General features: G+C 46.7%; 1 protein-coding gene across 1 annotated transcript in view; it reads right to left on the reverse strand.

Moving 5' to 3' along the window:
• Nucleotides 1–475: 475 nt before the first annotated feature.
• Nucleotides 476–17,128, reverse strand: part of CFAP65 (cilia and flagella associated protein 65) — a 31,436-nt gene continuing 14,783 nt past the window's right edge. Inside the window, exons 18-33 of the mRNA XM_057367540.1 lie at nucleotides 16,470–16,695; nucleotides 15,419–15,547; nucleotides 14,944–15,120; nucleotides 14,200–14,266; nucleotides 10,321–10,431; nucleotides 9,342–9,533; nucleotides 8,431–8,586; nucleotides 7,252–7,392; nucleotides 6,694–6,810; nucleotides 5,972–6,109; nucleotides 5,372–5,437; nucleotides 3,579–3,793; nucleotides 3,091–3,240; nucleotides 2,361–2,636; nucleotides 1,565–1,702; nucleotides 476–1,010 (exon numbers count right to left, since the gene is read on the reverse strand). Coding sequence (XP_057223523.1) covers nucleotides 974–1,010; nucleotides 1,565–1,702; nucleotides 2,361–2,636; nucleotides 3,091–3,240; nucleotides 3,579–3,793; nucleotides 5,372–5,437; nucleotides 5,972–6,109; nucleotides 6,694–6,810; nucleotides 7,252–7,392; nucleotides 8,431–8,586; nucleotides 9,342–9,533; nucleotides 10,321–10,431; nucleotides 14,200–14,266; nucleotides 14,944–15,120; nucleotides 15,419–15,547; nucleotides 16,470–16,695 — 2,336 coding nt within the window. The 3' untranslated portion in view covers nucleotides 476–973. The remainder of the gene's footprint in view (nucleotides 1,011–1,564; nucleotides 1,703–2,360; nucleotides 2,637–3,090; nucleotides 3,241–3,578; nucleotides 3,794–5,371; nucleotides 5,438–5,971; nucleotides 6,110–6,693; nucleotides 6,811–7,251; nucleotides 7,393–8,430; nucleotides 8,587–9,341; nucleotides 9,534–10,320; nucleotides 10,432–14,199; nucleotides 14,267–14,943; nucleotides 15,121–15,418; nucleotides 15,548–16,469; nucleotides 16,696–17,128) is intronic.

Below are 17,128 nucleotides of genomic sequence, written 5' to 3' on the forward strand. Positions count from 1 at the left end.
AGTTCTGGTCTTGGCTGAATCCTGGCACTGGGCATGAGGGTTTGGAGGGGAACACCAAAGCTGCATCCTCACCAGAGCTGGGTGGCTGCGTGAGTCCCACGTTRCAGAGCCCGTAGCAGTACTGCAGAACAGGAGATACTGCAAACGCAGCCTGGCAAACACTGCCTGGCACAGCCATCCTGCAGCTCCTGCCTGGGAACAGCAGCTGGGACCCAGCACCAGCCTGTTCTGTGCTGGCCGCTGGGATTTCTCACAACTCACACTGCCACCTCCCGGCTGTGACAAACCCGCTCCTTCGTTGTGACACCTCTCGCGCAGCCTGACAGACCCTCCAGGCCAGGCCAAGGCTGAGAGCATCCCCTTCCCTAGGTGACAGCCTTGCAGTTTGAAAAGGGAAGGTCTAGGGCTCACAAACCCAGACTCATGAATGACATATGTTACACACGGTGTCAGTGTCTGAAAGTCAAACTGCTTTTATTGGGTTGCTGTGTGTGCTGATGGTGCTGCAGCTGCCTCCTCGGGCTGGTCACTGTAAGGGAAACCTGCAGTCTCCACTGGAGCAAGGAGTGAAGGAGGATTCAGTACCTGCATCCTACTGATGTCATCATCTCTGTGCCCAGCTGTGCCCAGTCCTTTCTCAGCTACATTTCAAAGCAGATTAYACTCCTCTCAGCTATTACAGACTGAGGGTAGTGGGAATTGTCAGAGGTTGTCCATGTGCTTCTTGTAGCTTGGAATTTTCCAATGATRTGGCCAGCCACAGAAAGGAAAGATGTCATCAACTCTGCAGTGGAGTTGTCAGAGGACTCAAAGTTGTGCTGGAACATAATCAGGACATACCTCCTTAGAGAAAGGCAGCATGCTGAGCTAAGGTCATGGTTTGGGAGGGTCCAAGCTGCTCTGCACATCACAGGGATGTAGAATGGAGAGAGCTGATGTAGTTGAAGATCTCAAGCAGCACARTGCCCAGCAGCTATAATCCAGAGGGTGGAGGTGCTAGATTGGTGATTCTGAAGAAGAAGAGATCGCAGSTCTGGAGATGACATCTACATCCAAAAAGCCTCTTCCATTAACCCTCAATCCCATCTCTCTGCACTTCTGCCCAAGCTAGGGTAAACCCTCAGGGTTTTCGCTCAGTTCCAAATCTACTTGCCCCACCAGCAGCCATTCCCTCAATCTAAATAGATCCCACACCATCTTGGACTACAAGTGTTTCCCCCCTTTCTGCTGTCAGAGGCTGTGCTACCTGCTCCTTGTCCCCTTTTCCCAAAGGACTATCTTTGTGCTGGTCTTTCCAGTGTCTCAGGCCAGCTGTTCACCCTTAGGGCCCTGACCCAGAGCTGCATGAGMAAGATTGTAACATTACCACCTCTACTCTGTGGCTCAGGACAAGCCAAGAAGGGGCAGAGACTTTGGGAATGGATTCTTCCTTGTGCACAGGCAGCCTTGGCATTGATAGGCAGGGATTCAGCTGATTCCCATGTCTAGAACACGGGCTGTGCTTCAGCCTGACATGTTAAGGACAGGACCCRTCCCCCACCAGAGAACAGATAGGCACTGCTACCTTCGCGAAGGGTTGGGGGGTAAAGCAATGACTCTGGGCCGGGCTGTCAGCATCACCTCCCCACGGCTGGCTTCCACCACGATATTCTGCAGTGTGTTTTCCAGCAACAGCTCCACAAGGTTCCCAACAGCTGGCTGCCTAGAGGGACAGAAGTACAGCAGAGGACAGCTATCAGAAAGCAGATAAGGCAGGCTGCTTGCTGTGACTCCTGCCAGGAATCATCAGGCACAGTAATGGAGCACACACTGTTCCTACACACTAAGACCAATGAATCAAAGACTTGAGCAATGGGTTGCTGACCCTTGTCCCAGAACTGTCACCAGCTGCTGTCAGGCCCTGACTTTAGACAGAGCTGGGTGACTGTAGTTTTACTTGTTTATCCCTCCAAGCTGTGCTGTAGCTGCTCTAAGTGAGTATGCTTGTAGCTTGTAGCAGTGTACAAGGCAGTAGCCACAGCAAACGCAAGGTGGTGAAACACTGCAGTGAAAATAAAAGATGAGGTAAGCACACACTGCTCCATAATGTCTAATGTGGCCAGGACTGCCTGAGAGTAAAGCAGACTTCATTCACTAGCAGCATCCTTGCAAGCCCCAACACAGCAACCCTTCTCTCCACACAAACCACACTCAGGACAGGGTGGCTAGGTGGGCTAGCATCAACTTCCACTGAAAGAACAAAACACACCAGCAGAAATGCTGCCAGGCTGAAGGAGAAATGGATTTCTGGCCAAGCAGTGTGCTGCCATGGCWCTCTTGACTGTGCAGCTCTTGACTTTTATGTGTGAGCTCTTCCTCACCTACTTATCATCTCCTTTTCCCTTAACTGCTTATGGTAAAAACTCTTCCAAGACTCCAGGAAATCACTGGAAGGGGTTTCTTGACTTGTTTTTCTCCTCTCTCTGTCCTTCTCAAGGCCAAGGTTTGTTGAAGCAGAGACCGTGGAAGGGATCATGGAGCCCTGTCTGTCCCGGTGCTCTGCTGATTTTGCAGACCGGAACTGGGAGTAATATGGAATAGGGTCAAGGTGGAGTCTTCTCACTGCCTTGAGGAAATGGCCATCCTCCAARAGGCTTCTAGGAAGAAGAAAATAAAGAATGAGTTCCAGCATCTGTATGACCCACAAATCAGAGGAAACTACYGACTGATGTCAGTGTTTAGTCTGTCCCTTTTGGATTTCTGGGCCTAGTGGGCACAGTAAGAGGGCCTGAGCTAATGAAACCACCTCTGTTTTCCCAGCACTGTTCTTCATATTTGTGCAGCTCACAAACCAAAGATCACAGCAGGTAGAGTTCCCTGGTTCCTGGGAGTTCTGGAGAGATGGGCTCAGCCCCTGGTTTGGGAGGAAGTCCCTGTTTTTGGCTGTCACTCCCAGATCCCTGAGCTCATAGTCCCCAAGACAGCCTTTGGCAGGTGGATCCCCCATTCTGACAACGAGAGTGCACAGAGTCCTCTAGGATTAGCAGAGGGCCATGCTGCACACATTCTCTGAAGGGGCTCCAAACCAGGTGAGGGTGAAGGGACACACACCTGATGACACTCGTGAGTGTGTCAGTCACCACCTCCAGCTCCTGTTTTGAAGCAGCAGCCAGGGACAGCCTTTCAGGCTCTGGGTCCATCTTGTTTTTATACTCACTTCCATCCACGAATTCRCTCTCTGAGGTCTGGGGGCTGGAAGGACTGGGAAAGGAGGAGTTGTTCCATCAGTGGCAGCACTACTAAACCAAACTATCAAAGACCTGCACACAACAGTGCAGGCAAGCAGGGGAGGAGTGGGAGCTGTCATATCTGTGACAGCAGCAGGGGCAAGGTCATAAAAGAGGAACACTGAGCTCTGACAGTTGAGGTGGGAAGAGAAACAGGTCATGTCAGCTAATGCTGGGGAAAACGAGACACCTCTTACCTAATTCTGAGGCACTGGAGAGGAGCAGACCAGGGCTCCAAGTTCAGTGCATATCAGAGCATGGGCAGCCCTGACCCAGATGAAAATGCCAATCMAAAAAACTCCTATCTCTTACCGGGACAAGAAGTATCTAGGAAATTCCCAGACGAATTTGCTGAGAAAGTCCTCAATAGCGTAGGACCTGGCTGACACATGAAGGTGTAAGAGCAAGGGCTTGGGAGGCTCTGGTTTGACCCACGTCTGGCTGCAGTTTTTGCCCAATGGCAGCCCCCTCTCATGGAGTCCAGGTGGYTGAGTGGGTGATGGGTTGCTTTTAATAGGGGGTAATGTCTGTTGAAGAGAAAGAAATAGCAGGCATATAGTTGCTTCTTTGGCCACAAGGAGGCTGGCACAGGCTTGGGCACAGGTATGAGAACTGAAAGCCCAGCAACCAGAGCCACCASATCCTGGGTGTCAGAATGATCTTAGTGCTGCAGTACTGCTAACAGGCATCAGCAGCCATAGTGGAAATCAGATCTGTTCCCTGTTCACTGCCCAAGGTGCCAGACCCAAGTATCAACAGGGCTTCAGGGTCTCCCCAAGGAACTTGGGGCTGTTGTACTCCAATCCATCACCATGGAAGCTCTTGCAAGCTCACCAGAAGTGCTATGGGAGAAGTTATGCAGGTGGATGGAATGCCCTGGGAAATTGTTCTCTCCCAAATCTGAAGGGAAACCAGGAACCGACTCCAGCCACGCTACACGGGCCAACTTGAGGTTGCATTATCAGCAGTCAGGTTGGGGWAAGTTTCTTAGAGCAGTAGTCTGGAAGCCTGGGCCAGCAGGACACCACCAAAATATAGAKAAGCCCTCAGGCACCGCAGGACTTCCATGATTTTGAGACACTGCTGTCCTGCCTCTGGGAATGAGGCCTTCAATTCTCCTTAGCCAGACACAGCAGGCTCCATATTGTCACTAGAGGTTAGTATCCTAGTGGACTAAATGAAACTGGTTTTGCCTTTCTGCAGCCATCCTTATGCTCATCCAGTGAACTCCATGACCTGATCACACCAAAGAGCTCAGGGCAGACAATCCAAGCCAGAGTTGCTCAGAGCTGATTCCTTCACACAGAACAGTGCAGGGCATGCAAAGGCACTTCACAGCATCCCAGGAGCACTGCTACAGCCTGACTGCAGTGACATTCCTGAGATAACACCCTGCATCTCCTAGCTGCCTCAATCCTCTCAGGCCCAGCCTCCCGCAGTCTTTCCACATCTTGGGTTAGCTGGTCCTCTGTGAGCCCTGTCATTCCCACAGCATGTCCTGCTGATGGCTATCTTTGGGCCCAGGAAGTTCTGCAGAGCACTCAYTGGGACCTTGTTTCACACCCTCCCACCAGTAATGGAAAAACTGTCTTCCAGCACCTGAGTGGAAACAGAGATGAACCAGGCAAACTGAGCTTTAAACCTTTCTGTGCATTTAAACCAAGGCAGTTCCTGCCTGCAGCTTCTCCCGAAGAACAGAGCACAGCTCTTCTAGAGGTGAGGGCAAAGTCTGCACCATGTTCTGCTTTCTGTTGTGGCACACATTCCATTGTGGCCCCAGAATGAAACCAGTACAGGTACTGATTGCCCTGTCTGTGTGCATCTTTTCTGCTTGTTTGAAACCTTTCCCCCGTTCCCCAGTCATGGGTGCACATTTGATGCCAATTTCAGTTCCCATTCACCTCAGCTGGAAAGTTACTGCCCACAGAACACAGCCAGACAGTCTGATTCTTCTGGCTCCTCCAAACAGTCTGTGTCCCAAAGCCTTGAAGCTACAAATCCTGCTGTGCTCTCTGCCCAGACTCCCACGCTGTGATATCMAGCATCTGCCTCTTTTCTAAAGCAGTCAGTTTGATTCTACTATGGGTGAGACAGGCCTGACTTACCTTGTATTTCCTGATCGAAGCTGAGGATTCAGAGAGATTTTCTGTTTTAGCAGAATCTGATAACCTCTGAAAAATAAAATATTTTAAAAAACCTCAAAAACTCAAAAAACAAAAAAAAAACAAAAACCCACCAAACAAAAAAAGGGAAGAGGGATTACCATGTAGAAAGATATGGAGCAGAACAAGACTTTAGGTGTTTTTTTAAATTTTGTGCCAGCTGAGAGTCAATGATCTCATCCTCCCATTCTTCCCTCAGGTCACATTCTTACTTTAGCTACGCATTTTTCTCCAGTGTTTATTCATGGTTAAAAATCCAACCATTGGTTTCCAGGGCCCTGGCTTTTGTTTTTCCTAAAGCTTCTCATGCACTTCCAAATTTCAGATGATCACAAGCAATTTCAGAGTTCATAAGATGATTTTTGGCTAGGAACCAAGATCTCATTTTCCACTAACCACAGATCAGCTTTGAGGTCTTTAACAGACYAAAGCCTCATGTTCTCTTATCAACTTGTCCAGATTTTCTTAAAGAACAGTTTTTGTCAACACTGGCTGCTGTTTCTTGAACCAAGCTAAGCTGTGAAAGGTTTTGAGAGTGCTTACTACTGAAGGTGCTGTTGGCTTCTTCTTAGCCCCAAGGTCCTTCTCTGTGATGGTRAATTCCACAGCCTGCCGTTTCTTCTCCTCTTCCCACTCCTGCAGGTCCCTCTCATACTGGACCAGGGACTCCTGGATGAACACCTATAAAGCAAACCATAACTGAAYGGAGCAGAGCTAGAAAAGAGTTGCAAATAACAGTCTGGCTCAAGTCCATGCCCGTTCCTCCATTTCAGGAGGTCCCATAAAGAAACCCACTCACTTTCCATGTATTCCAGTGGCAGGAAGAAAAAAGAACAGTGGTATTTTAAGACTCAAGACAGAGAAAATATACTCTCTTGCCACAGAAAACCTGTAAAGTGTTCAGGGGGCTGCTGTAAGTCTGCCCCCAATATTATTAAAGCAGTGAGACTWGTCTTTTACAGATATGAAGTCTTTGGCAACCACCAAAAGCCATTCCCATTCAAACCATCACTTCTAGAAGCTGGATTCCCCTCACAYAGCCATACATTACACAGTTATACTTCATCCAGTGAGCCACACAGACAGAAAGATGCTTAAAGCCTCAGGAAGGATGAAGCTAACTGTCTTCAGGAATGACAATAGTGTAGCAAAGAAGGATTCCTTCAGCTGGAAGCAGCAGGCAGCTTACTGCTGGAGTCAGCCATTTGGGAGCTACGATAATACGTCCAGGTCATGGCAGTATACAGGTACCTCTTGGGTCTCACCTCACACATCAGATTTATTCTGCAGAAGGAAGGATTCCTTGTAGGCCTCAGCGTGATGAAGCAGGGGATACTCTCTCCAGGTTGCACAACCCCTGACTCTGGAACAATCTCCAACAGCTGAAGGGGGTGGGGGGGAAACAAAAGTAAAAAAAAAATTAAAAAAATTTAAGAAAAACTCTCAGAGGAGTTGTTTCRCTGTCCTGGGACCATCATGTATGCTTTCTCTTTGCAGAAAACACCCATCTTCTTCTCAGWGGTATGTGGCATGAGAGAGATGCAGTTGATATATTCTAAGAATATTGCTGATGGACAGAGTCCTGAGGTTTGTTATCATATCCTGTGGTTCCAGCTTCATGTAGCCTCACCGAAGTCTTCAGATTTCCCTTCTGAATTCCCATCTTTCCCCCTATCCTAAACTTCGCCTCCACTTTTCCTTTCATCATCTAGAAGAAAGCCAGTTCCCTAGAATTGAATGTCTTGTGGAAAATGGAGTTTTGTAAGGTACTTTCATGGCACACTAGAGATGGGCAGGAAGGCTGTAGAAYAAAGAGGACTCACCTTTTCTTTGCAGGTGATTATCTGCCAGGCAAACACAATTGCCTTGCTCTCTGAGATATTGTTGAGAAAGACAAGTCGACAAGCTTTGGTGCAGTCTGGGATATTTCCAAAGAAAATCCTGTGATGGGACAAGGTGGCTGCCTGCAGGAAGCAAGAAGAAACCAGAAGGAACTGCAGGAAAGGAAGGTGGGATCTAGCCATTGGGGAAGGGCAGTCACACAGTCATCTCTAAGCTATCCAGAAATTCATAAATATTAGCTAGATGTCTTTACTAAAACAAATTGAGGGAGTGTAACAATTATCTCTTTTTTTTCTGTGGTTACAATGATTTTATCTGAAAAAGGACAGCTCTGTTGCAGTGGGATTGAGTGAGCAATAAATAAGACATAACACTGGTGCTGGACAGGAGAGGATCTCAGGAGCATAGAGGACCAKTAACACTCCAATTTTCTCTCCAGCACTTGCAGTGCAGACCTTTTCCTGCTTCAGCTGATAAACGTGAGGTATGTGCCTGTGCAAAATCCCCATCAACCTGACTGTGAGTTTTGGGAAACTGCTCACTAATACACCTTGGTACTATTATGCTACTAGATTGTCCCATTCTCTAGGCACAGTGAAATTTCTAATTAAGCACAGTAATCATTAGAGAAAAAAGCTTGATTTCAGACAACAGAGCCTTGCAGAATGCCATCTTCATTGCCAGACTCAGGCAGTTCTTACTCATCTTCTCTTGCAGTACTCAGGAACATAATTGCTCTGCTGGAAGCCAAAGACCACACAGAACTGTGGCTGGCTTCAAGGAAGGCATGCTAATGTCACACAGGATGAATCCTTTACCTGCAGGAGAATGCCTCTGCTGCTGCTGTATAATGCTCATTTACTGTGCTTGGATCTGTGGGTGAGTTTAACAACARCTTGTCCAGGCTGGGAGGCCAGCTCTAGCCAGGCCACACAAGCTCCTGCTKAGCCAGCGGCAGGTCAAACAAGTGRAGAGACCTTTCAACTTGCATGAGTTAAGCTCTAGATGACTTACTGGAAGGGAAATATCTTGYTCTATCTCATGACAAATAAACTGTCCTGCAAAACAGGCCACTGCAAGATRGGGCCACTTGTATATTTCAGTCTCTTTCACACATTTCTGGACTGACCATATTGCTCATATCCCATGCCTGGACTTACCTGCCCAGGCACAGTTAGCTTGGCAGAACCTGGAAAGGCTGCAGAAGACAAAAATTGCCTGGATGTGGCACCTTCTCCTACATTTGGATTGCAGCCTACTGCCTCRAAAGTGATTGGGGTCGATTCACCCTCCAGGATGTGGATGGGAACATCAATCTGCCTTGGACAAGATAAAAGCTTTAAGTCCAGAGTCATATTTGATAGAGATCTGCAATAAGCAAGCATAATTGCTAATGGACTTGTCTAAATACACCACATGCATGGATAAAGMCAACTCCAGTCTCTTTTGCTCTTTCAGGCCTTGGCCTTTCCTGCTAGCCCAGGAAAGCTGGTTAAGTAGTCAATTAGCCAGTTACACTATGAGATGTATAGAGACTCCCTCTTGGAGCTGGAGTTTTAAAATTAAATTTATTTATTTTCTYATGCATTCACCACAGAGTGGGACAACAAGTAGTGCTCCAGCTCTGGCTCTGCCTGCCTGTTGCAGCCCAGGACAGAGGTCTTTGGAAAGGCTGTTTCCAGAGGTTTGCAGCAGCATACACTGCAATGATAGAAGATACCAACTTCAGTCTCTTTGGTGGGAATATTTGGAGGCAAACATTGAACCACAAATCTGAACAAATACTATTGATATCCCCAGTTACTRATTGAGCCTTGAAAAATATATGCTGGGATGACTCTGGTTGTGGAAGGTATCTCTTCTTGGGAAGAAAAAATTKATGAGACAGAAATTTATCTGCTCCATTTCCAGACCAGACCAAACAATCATTTGCTCTCAAGACTTTCTGCTTCTTGGAGGAATAGAGCTCAATTCAGCTGTAGCATGACATGGACCAACCATCAGTAAGAAGCCTAAAGAATTTTAGGTCAACAACAGAATCTGTTTCTTTCAGTCATGAGGAGGGTCTTACCGAGTATGTTTTAGCTTCCAGTGGTGAGAAGATCCACTCAATGCGGCCYGTTTCACCAGGGAGGATTTCTCCTCTAGGAGTTAGGCAGGCAAACACAGGATGCTGAAAATTCTTCTCCCGTACCTTCACAATGTTGTCCAGCTGAACCTCAAATGTCACGGGCATGGAGCCACCATTGTAGAGTTCATATATCTGAAGTGRGTCAGAAAGAGCAGTGCTTATTACACCAGGTACAAGTTAACCTAGTTAACACTTCCMCAAAGGACTCTGAAAAGCATTAATATTTAATTAATCAGCTTATCTCCTAACAATGAGGAGACCTCATAGTGTCAAGATTTAACACTGAGGCTCTGATAAGTAGCTGTTCTGAAGGTTTATCATCACACATGTACATTGATAACCACAGTGCCTCTCCAAATGGTGAGACAGTGCCCTGCCAATTCACACTGGGGGAAAATTAATACAAATTAGCTAAAGGGATCACTCTAAAGCGGATTACTTAAAATGCAAAAACACTTGTATTAAAGTGATCTTAATTCAATTCAGACTTGTTCATTTCCCAAGYAAATTAGGCAGAACAGAATCAAAGCTGCCTTTTTGCTGAATAAGCGTTTAAGGAATTTAAATTAATTTACTAAAAAATTAATTAGGATTTATTTTCAGAGTACATGGAGCAGCTAGGCAAGTTATCACKCAAATCCAATGCAAGAGAATAAGTGAACAACCCAACATGCCTTATAAGCATTATAATTAGAGTGAAAACCAGATCTTGTCAAACAGGAGATGGTGAGAAGTCCTCCCCTGTTGCTGTCCCAGCAGCTATTTCCAAACTCTGCCTAGGACTATCCTCAAAATTCTCCTGTGATGCTTTCCTGTGGAAGCCATTCAATTTCCTGAGAATTGCCTCAGACGCTGCCTGTTCTTGTAGCACTAGCTCCTTCCCTACACTTGCTGCTAGGTTTGGCTCCAAGATGCTCACCTGTGTCGGGGGGTGGGAGCTTCCAACAGCAACGGGCGTGAAGAGGTGCTTAGTGGAAGTAAAATGAACATACCGCTGGTCGAGTTCCACTGTCACACTGCTGAAAGTCAGCTGCAGTGGAAAGAAATGCAGTCAGTTTCTCACAGGGCCTTGGTCCCATCACTAACAACTGCACAATGACCCTGAAGTATTTTGCAAGCTGAAGGCCACGCAGTTACAGACCWAAACTGGTAATCCCAGGAAATCATGTCCTAAGAAAAAATCAAAAGAGATGGAGAACCTAGTCAAGATTTTCTCTGAAAGGTTCTCGTCTTGTATCAGAAATACTGTACTATTGTCTCTGCTATACCAGACATCAGCATCAGTGCTTCTCTGTGCAAGTCTATGGTGGAAATTCTCCATGAATGAAAGTGTCTGGACTGYACACAGGAGAGCGTGCAGCTGTCACAGCCAAATACTTTGGAAAGACAGGATTTAGGTAAATAATGGCCTCCTCTTGGAAAGGACCATTTGGATGTCCTCTAGAGTGGTCCAAGAATGTGTCTAACAATCCAAAAGCTGCAAGAAGATCCCAGCTGAATTTTAAGTGATCAAATCATGATTAACAGTATCCTGTTAGTAAGTCACCTGTCAGGCACTCCAAGAGATATATGTATAGCTATTTCATAGAAAGGGTTTTGCATTCACATAGGCTCCTGCATTTTGAAAAAAAATGCAATCAGACTGAAGATGCACTGATRATGCACTATTTCCTGCAGAATCACTGCAAAGTACCCCTGAGCTGTCTGCTTTGGGGTAGAAGCTGCAAAGCAGTCACTTAGTAAGTAATGTCTCTGCATGGGCCGATGGGAGCCAGGCTGCTGCAATTCACAGTAAGTTAAGCCTGAAGAATGGCTGTTTTTCAAGTGCATGGGCAGAAGACAGAGAATGTTCACGAAGATAGACACCTGCAGAAGACACTGTATCAACTGCTTTAAAAAGAGCAGAGAATGGCAATTCCTTTTAAAAAGCCCATTCTGGTTCAGATCTGTAAATGAGGAGGGAGAAAGGACTAGAAATACAATGTCAACAAGGTCGCACTTGGGATCTTTTCAAAGCACTACATAAGCATTCAGCCTCCTGAGAACCACAGCATGCCAGATGAAGTGAAAGTGGGAGGAAGACAAAAGCTGATGCTTTCAAACTTCAAGGGAAAAAGGGGCAGGAACCTCCCTGAGCTTTGGGAGTGAAATGCCCATTTATATAACTTCAGTCAAAAAGCCACCTTGTATTCCAGCAGACCAGAACCGCTGAGGAACAGCTGTCATCAGTTCAGTTTGACACAGGATATGATATTTAGAGGATTATCAGTTAAAGAGAGACAAATGGACAAAAGTGAAGACCTGTTGCAATCAATTCTCCTTCTAGAGTGCATAGACTTCATCCCATACTGAAGACTTAAGAGCATATGAGGGATGCCAGGGGATGCCAGGGAGGGGAGCTGCCTGGAGAATACATGCTGAAGGTGATAACATCTCACAATACCTAACKAGCAGYTATGAAGTGAAGTGCAAACATTTGGAGTTCACAAAACCTATGTGCYMAGGGATTKTCCTTGGGATCCAGCCCTTCTCTCYTGGGAGTTCTGCAAAGCAGCCTATCTCATCCTACAACATTTGCAGCTGGCTGAGCTTTTCCTACTAAAATTTGCTGAGGGCGGCAAATTCTGCCTGGCCAAACAATCTCAGAGCTCTAAGGACAAGCAGTCTTACAGGTGAAGAGGCAAAGGATAATTTGCAAGAGCATTAATAGAGGGAGGCCTTGATTCCCTACTGCACAAGAAATTGAGTAACACACAAGGCCCACAGATGTCTCCTCCTATGGCCAGAAGAAATTGACAATGGGAAATAAGCTTGGGTTCTTCAAAGCACCTATAAATCAGAGAACTGAAAATTGGCCACTGAATGGGGAAAGGAGTAACAGAAAAGGAGCTTCTACGGAAAATGAAGCAGAGAGGCTCTGTTGGGGAAACAGAGGAGCAGGAGGTCAAAATCAATCCACGTAGGYAAAGTCATGACAAAAGTGAATTTAAATCCAAAGAAAAAACAGGCATTGGTTAACATCACTGCTCTGAAGCCAAGTATTGGAGTTTGACCAAGCAATACCCCAGCCCAATGGTCTCCTCCTCTGCCTATTGCTGCTTTCTGAAGTTTCCAAAACTTAACTTTTGGGGTGACATTACAGCATTTGCTTCCCATAAGRTTAGCACATGTTGTGCCCATTTCACCCAAATCACAGGTGAGGATGCTCTCAGTCCTGGCAYGTGAGCACATTAGAGCAGTCTCTGCCACAGGAGCTGGCAACTCTGAGCACTTTGTGCCATGACTGCAAGGAAAGAAGGCAGTCCCTCAGTTGCCCTTTTGGCAGAAGAAGCCTCTTCCACTCCTACTTTCTGACAACAGCAGTTCAGTACTGGCACTGCATCTCTGCAGGCTGTAACCACCTGCAGTGTACCATGTCTCTGGACTGGCCTCCACAGCTCCTGTTGCTGGAGCTCAAATACACCAAGGCATCTTTTCATCCCCAGGGCCTCCCATGCTTTTCCAGCCCCTTCTGCAGTGACAGCATGAGGCAAGGTGGTAGCCTCTGGCAGCTATCAAATCCACTGGCTATGTGGCAAGAGGGGATGTATGCCCTATAGGCTTCTGGTGCTCCAAAGCCTCTTCCCTCACTGGTCAGCTGGTGAAAGGCTCACAGCCACTCTCAGGATTGTGCCAGGCAGGCAGAGCACAGGGAGCCTGTCCAAGGGCTTTGAGGGAAGGCACAGTTAAGCCACTGTTTGAACAGCTTGGTCAAAGGGTTGGATTTTCAGCTGACAATAGTCCTGAAAGARAAGAAAAATAAAAGAGATGTGTGAACACAATGGTCTCATAGGAAACTTCAGAGACAGACAGGAAGGCTCAGCCGGGCATGAGTGGTGCCTGGCAGAGCACAAGGTGACTTTGACTCTAACTGACAGTTTGAGAGAGGGGGGCAGAGAGAAATTAGTTCCAAGCCTGAGGAAATGCTCAGAGAAAACACACCACAGATCAGCTCTGAGATGCTTTAGGATGCAGTGAAGCAGGAAGAATGAGTAAGAATCTCCTCTATCATTGGTAGAAGAAATAAGTGGGTGGACAAAGGCTGCAGCCAACCAGGAACCCAGGAAGTACCTTCTGGGCTTGGGGAAGCAGCTGACCCCATACCCCCAGAGCTGGAAGATGCTCTGCCACTCTGTGCACTCCCAAACTACCATCAGACCCGGTGGTATATTTGGAGAAAAGCACATTCCGGGGGGGGGTTGAAGAGTATAGAGAGCTGATGAGATGGGGATATTCAGGAAAACTGAACATGAGAGAAGTAGGAAGGGCTGCAGATCTGAACTCCAGGAACCCCACATGGGAGGGAGGGAGACAGACAAAATGAGGGKAACATGCACAGAAATCCTGACCATGGGTTATGCCTGAGTGTGGAAAATGAGCAGGGACTGTAAAACCTGGCAAGCCTGTTTTGGACTTGGAGTTGTCTTGAAGGAAGAAGCAATTCTGCACTAACACCACAAATAAAATACAAAGGTTAATAATAGGTAGCAATAGTCCTCTTGTTGAAGAACCCAGCAGATGCAACATCCAAGGGCCGTTCTGCCAGTGCACTGCCCACATCACACTGTGCTGGAACCACAAGTTTGTCAGCACATTGGTTTTATGTCTCTGCTTGGCCCTATTACTGCCGGGCTAATGCAAATTCCAGTGGAAGGCCAGAGCCCCCTGGACACTGTGTAGCTTTTGGGAAAACACTTCTTAATTCAGTTCCTACCTGCTGTTGTTCTGCAAATGGAAGGAGGGACACCTGCTATCTTACCAGAATCTCATGGCCATAGGAAATCTTCAGCAGGACAGGGAGGCGATCAGTGCCAATGAAATCATGTCTGACAGTGAAAAAGGAGAGAGAGGAAAACGGCAGAAATCAACCTTGTGCCCAGGATGATGAAATCAAGAGTCACACAGAACATTAGAGACAATTCACTTCCCAGCTAAAGAGTCACTGTTGCATGAGGGCCCCAGGGAGGTGGGGGTGAATCCAGTTGTATTTGGTGGGAATGAGTGATACAATGTTGATTTTAGTCATACACCTATTTAGGGACCCAAGTTTCTAGGCCAACAAAATGCCAGTACTTCTCAGATATGATCTGCTGTGAAGGGGAAGCGTTCAGCTTTCTTCATACCTTCTACAGGCACACAAGGGCTAGTAGCTCTAGCTGATGACAAAAATAAGAATATCACTGTATAATCAAAAGTACAGGAAGTGCAGCAGCATATTGTTCACTTCCTCAACAGTCTGGTCAAGGCAGACCAGTGTCCCCAGCATGCCACACTAAATGCCTTTTGCACTGCAGTGTTAAATGACATTAAAACATTCTCCTCAGGTAGACAAGCCCTGTGGGGTCTGAAAACTGGACACACTCAGGAACTTTTTACTTGCCCAGCCTCTGCTGAGGAACATGTGTAGGGGAAGGAAAATCTGGCATGGAAACTCAGGGGACTGATGGCATATGTTGTTCTGGCACATGGAATGAAGCTCTGAAGAAGAGGTACTTGTTCTCACCTGTGTGAGAGCTGGACAGGTTTCATCTGCCCTGGAAGAAGTTTTCCTGACTTTGGGGAAATACTGAAGAGCTGATTATCCTGAATTCTCATCTGGTGCAGCTCCTGTGGGGTAAAGTCAGTGTCCTCTGCCCAGTGCTCCAGGTCCATTTTCTGATCAGAAGGAAACAAGAAGGCCCTAGGGAACCAATCAGCTGGTCAGCAACAAGGACATGCAACTTCTCCAGGGCCATGGTCAGGATATTCAGTCTGATTTGGCTTAGCCCAGCTGGTGGCCACATCAACATTTCATCAGGTCTGATCTGCAGCTCCATGACTGCTTCCCCACTCAGACTTGCCAACGGATCTCAGTTGCAGCTGCTCCACAACACAAGCTGTGCCTACAAACCCTACCCTATTAATCTGCAAATTTCTGAGTCCTCTGAGCACTTCTAGACCCCCAAAAGGAAGGCTGAGCTCCAGCAAGCACTGCTTACCAGTCCACAGGCACCACACCCTTGTTCTCCAGCAGAAGCATCACAACGGTAGGCTCTGAGCCTACTGGGGCAGATCCAAAGTCAAAATCYAGCAGGAGAGGGGTGTACACTGGAGGTATCAAGCATGTGCTGGTCACAGGAGAAAAAAAAAAAGACATTTAAGCTGAACAGGAGGAAGGGTCAGCAGGGCACAACAGGTGAAAGGTCATTCTACACTGGCTGTCTTCCTTGTAATTCCTGTCTGACCTTATGTTCTTTGCCCTTTTGAGAGAAAGGATGCTGGGCATAAGGCAGATCTTCTGATTTTCTTAAAAAAAATCTTTTGTCTATGCCTAATGAGAATGAGTGACATAAGATAGTCCTGCTTAGCTTGAAGTCTCTCTTTAGCATCCCAGTACAAGGAAGTCACTGACATCCTGGAGCAGGCCCAATGGATGAGAGCTGGAGTACATTGGCCAGATGGGATGGGGCTCTGAGCAACTTGGTCTAGTGGATGGCACCCCTGCCCATGGCAGGAGGGTTGGAACTAGATGATCTTTAAAGCCCCTTCAAACCCAAACCTTTCTATGGTTACTTGCAAGGAGTGACTAAGAGACCTGGGTTTGTTCAGCCTTATGAAGCAAGGGCTCAGGGATGGCAATTGCACAAGTTGCAATACAAGATATTCCAATGAGACACTAGGAAAAAGGTTTTTACTATGAAAATGGCTGAACAAGTGCTCAAACAAGCTGTGATTTCTTTGTCCTCAGAGATATTAAGCATTGAACTGAATAAGGCCCTGGGCAAGCTGATCTATATGTCCCTAYTTTGAGCAAGGGGCTAGACCAGAGACTTTTGGAGGTCCATTGCAATTAAATTATTCTTTGTTTCTGTGGCTCCTTTCTAGGGAGCTTAAGCAGAGAAATGGAGGTAAGCAACTGCCTGCAGCAGTTAGGATGGAATAACAGGGTATCATGCAGCAGTGAGCTGCAAAACATGCCAAAAGTCAGAGCATCTCTGTTTGGTTCATGCAAGGGACTCAAAAATCCTCTGAGCCATTTCCTCATCTCACCTGTGCTTTGTGGGAACTCTGTAGGTGAGCTCGCCAGGAGCTGGGTCCCGCTCCAAGTATTGATTCAGTACGTCCAAGGAGAAGAGCTTCCAGAGGTGCAACTTGCTGATACTGCTGGCGCTCCCTGCTGGACAGGCATCTACGATGCACAAAGTTGGGTAGATGCCTTTTGCTACGATGCAGCAGATGGGTTCCTGCACCTCTTTTGTCTTTGCAGGATCTGCATCTTGGGAGAGAAAGAAACACCAAAAAGTAGTCATGCACCAGTAAGGGACAGCTGCCTGGATAATTTTGACTGCAGCAGTGTAACGAGAACCATCCAAGATCAAAGAAAGAAAGCGGACTTTGTATGTAGTTTTTTGTTTGGCAGCTTCTCTAAACCTCTAAACCACTGACTTCCAGTTGTACTTTGACTTCTACATTTAGACGTCACCAAAAGACTATGAATGTGATTCTTTTCAACAGCGTATTTACAATTTAGTTCTCCAATATGTGAAAAGAAAACATTTTTGATTTAAGCCTACAGCCTAGTCATTTTATGAAGTGCCCTTTGTTTTCACACTGAAAAATCATAAACATTTATTTATATCTTGTCTTCTCCCTATCATTCATATGACATTACATTTTTCACTTTCCAAGCCAAAAACTCCTCRTCTATC

Source organism: Malurus melanocephalus, unplaced genomic scaffold (genome assembly GCF_030028575.1).
Source record: "Malurus melanocephalus ecotype Western Australia unplaced genomic scaffold, MMel_1.1 scaffold_81, whole genome shotgun sequence".
Taxonomy (NCBI): Eukaryota; Metazoa; Chordata; class Aves; order Passeriformes; family Maluridae; genus Malurus; species Malurus melanocephalus.